At 38.3% G+C, this 2,781-nt stretch overlaps 1 protein-coding gene across 2 annotated transcripts; it reads right to left on the reverse strand.

The window, feature by feature from the left end:
• LOC117686658 (nucleolar and coiled-body phosphoprotein 1-like) lies at positions 1-2,781 on the reverse strand. Of its 2 annotated transcripts, none has more exons than XM_034462131.2 (5): positions 1,764-2,774; positions 1,455-1,556; positions 1,202-1,288; positions 939-1,019; positions 1-773 (listed from the first exon to the last, which is right to left on the reverse strand). In XM_034462131.2, exons 1-5 carry the CDS (start codon positions 1,896-1,898, stop codon positions 441-443), a joined length of 738 nt encoding a protein of 245 aa, XP_034318022.2. In that variant the 5' UTR covers positions 1,899-2,774; the 3' UTR covers positions 1-440. The 2 variants fall into 2 exon arrangements, with proteins under 2 accessions (XP_034318022.2, XP_065930438.1); XM_066074366.1 differs by having other exon boundaries at positions 605-773; positions 939-1,015; positions 1,764-2,781.

The raw sequence follows: 2,781 nt of genomic DNA on the forward strand, positions 1-2,781 counted from the left end.
TTTGATTGAGTGCACACTTTTATTCTTCAACCCACATAGTTCTACAGTTTGACTCTCATACAAAATATACAGTAGTAAGAGATATTCTTCAACCCACATAGTTCTACAGTTTGACTCTCATACAAAATATACAGTAGTAAGAGATATTATTGCCAAGATACTTGCGAAACAGTAGAAACAAAGTAACTGGATATATCAAAATATAAGGACAAACAGCATTTACAAATAACATAGAATGCCAAAACATGTATTTATATGAAGTGCAATTGCAGCGTCAACAAGTTTCTGGGAAATCAAGATATATGGTTACTATAGGTAGAGCATACAAAATATAGTTGAACCCACTAGACAAGGGTGAATTTCCAAATTTGAATTTGGGGTGAATTTCCAAAGTTGATTCAACAACTTATTTAAACTTGGGGGGGGGGGGGGGAGGTGAGCTAAAACTGTGGTGGTGTGAATTCCAGGTCCTCCTCACCAAATGATACCACATTATTGATATAGTGATTTCTCTCTATGTGTTTTATTAAGGCTTGTGCGCTAGTCAAAGGTCGATGATTACAAGAGCACTTGCACAGCACACCTGGATATTCTGTAAACATGCTTTTCAACCAGGTCCTCCAGGAACAGTCCAATAAATTTTTATTGCCAAATTTGCCGTCAGCACCTCTCCTCTGGTCCTTATTCCCTTTTGTTTTGTTCCCTTCTTCAATTTTTGCAGCAAGCAAGTCGATGTACCCGTCGAAACTCAATTTGTGGCTTTTCTGGGCTGCCTGCAAAAAACATCTCCATTAGTCGAATGTTCAATAATCAAATATCCAAACACACTACTGATGATACACTGCGTTCTGGGCCGGTAAGGCCAACAAAAATAAATGTTGGTGTTATTAAAGGTTTCATAGCAACAAACAACCAAACAAATTAGGTTGGGTTCTTACCTTTCGTTTCTTCCTGGCCGGTTCCTTGGAGGAGGAGGCTGCGGGGGATTCCTTGGAGGCTGCGGCGGCTGCCTTGGCTGCCTGCAAAAAAAACATCTCCATTAGTCGAATGTTCTAACATTACAAGAATTATACATGAACATTACAAAAATTATACAAGTGTATAGGCCGTGTACACCAAGTATACACAATGTATCATCGGTTATATATTGTCCAATGTATACACGAAATTGCGCACACAACAAATTAGGTTGGGTTCTTACCGTTCCTTTCTCAGAGGGTTGCCTGCCTGCCGAGTCCTCGGAGGAGGAGGATGCTGCGGGGGGTCCGAGTTCAGGGCTATTGGCCACCTGCAAAAAAACATCTCCATTAGTCGAATGTTCAATAATCAAATATCCAAACACACTACTGATGATACACTGCGTTCTGGGCCGGTAAGGCCAACAAAAATAAATGTTGGTGTTATTAAAGGTTTCATAGCAACAAACAACCAAACAAATTAGGTTGAGTTCTTACCTTTCGTTTCTTCCTGGCCGAGTCCTTGGAGGAGGAGGCTGCGGGGGATTCCTTGGAGGCTGCGGGGGATTCCTTGGAGGCTGCGGCGGCTGCCTTGGCTGCCTGCAAAAAAACACCTCCATTAGTCGAATGTTCTAACATTACAAGAATTATACATGAACATTACAAAAATTATACATGACCGAAGCTTGAAAAAATAGGACCAAGGGCCCAGCGCTTACCGGCAACCGGGCAAAGAATTTTTTTCCAAAACAGACATTTTAGACATACATTCTAAAACATTTCACCAATATATAGGTTTTGACGTACCCGAAAGGCGGTCTTCTTCCCACTTTTCCAAGACTTTGTTGCTGTACGGGGGAGTTCAGCCACAGTGCCCAGCTGGCACACTATTGTTTCTGATAGTGTCGGAAATAACCCCACCCGTACATGGCCATCAGGCATAATGGCGACGACCTGCAAATGAAATGAAAAATTTAACCAACGTACATCACCGGTGTAGATCTATTCATTTCCACATGTATCAGGGCTGTTTTACAGTATTTGCACACAAGGTGTCTCACAGAGCCTCGAAAATGAAGTTATTTTTATGTCCATTTTGCATGTTGATATCATTACATCGACTATTACGCATCACAAAATCCGTTTCAATTTGGAAAAAGCCTTCATTTACCTAAAAATGGCACCTATCAAAGCAAGTGATATTGAAAATATATATAAAATATATGTAAAAATGTCAATACCATGAAAACTCTAATAAAAGTTTAATTGTTGGTGTATAATACCACTCAACATGCTCAAATTACTATACCCACGCATATCATAGAAGAAAAAACCTAAAATTCAGCATTATATTTAAAATTATGCAATTTTTTTTTTTGTCTTTATACTGACATTTTTTTTTTCTGTTCAGCTGAAACTACATGTCTAAAATACCTAGCTATATAGATAAATGATCAGTTCTTTCAAGTCACAGAACCACATGTATGTCCTGTTTGCCATGCAGACTATTTTGTTCACTATTCATTCTACATAGGGGCTGTTTCAAAAAAAATGACCCCAACATTATTACCATACCCTATTACAAATCATGATGATAAATACTAAGTATTAGATAATTAAAAAATGTATCCCACCTGTGACTATAATCGTACAAATTTTCGTGATGATATCTTTGATAATAAAAAAATGCCGGCAAAAAATAGGGCCAAAAATGTCAGGAGTGTAACACTTTTAGTGTGACATTTTGAAAGAAGCAAGTGCTTCAAAGAGCTGTCTTTAAAAAAAATAATGATGTCTAATATAAAATGATGGGTTTGTTGAAAAC

This window comes from Magallana gigas, chromosome 2 (genome assembly GCF_963853765.1).
Source record: "Magallana gigas chromosome 2, xbMagGiga1.1, whole genome shotgun sequence".
NCBI lineage: Eukaryota > Metazoa > Mollusca > Bivalvia > Ostreida > Ostreidae > Magallana > Magallana gigas.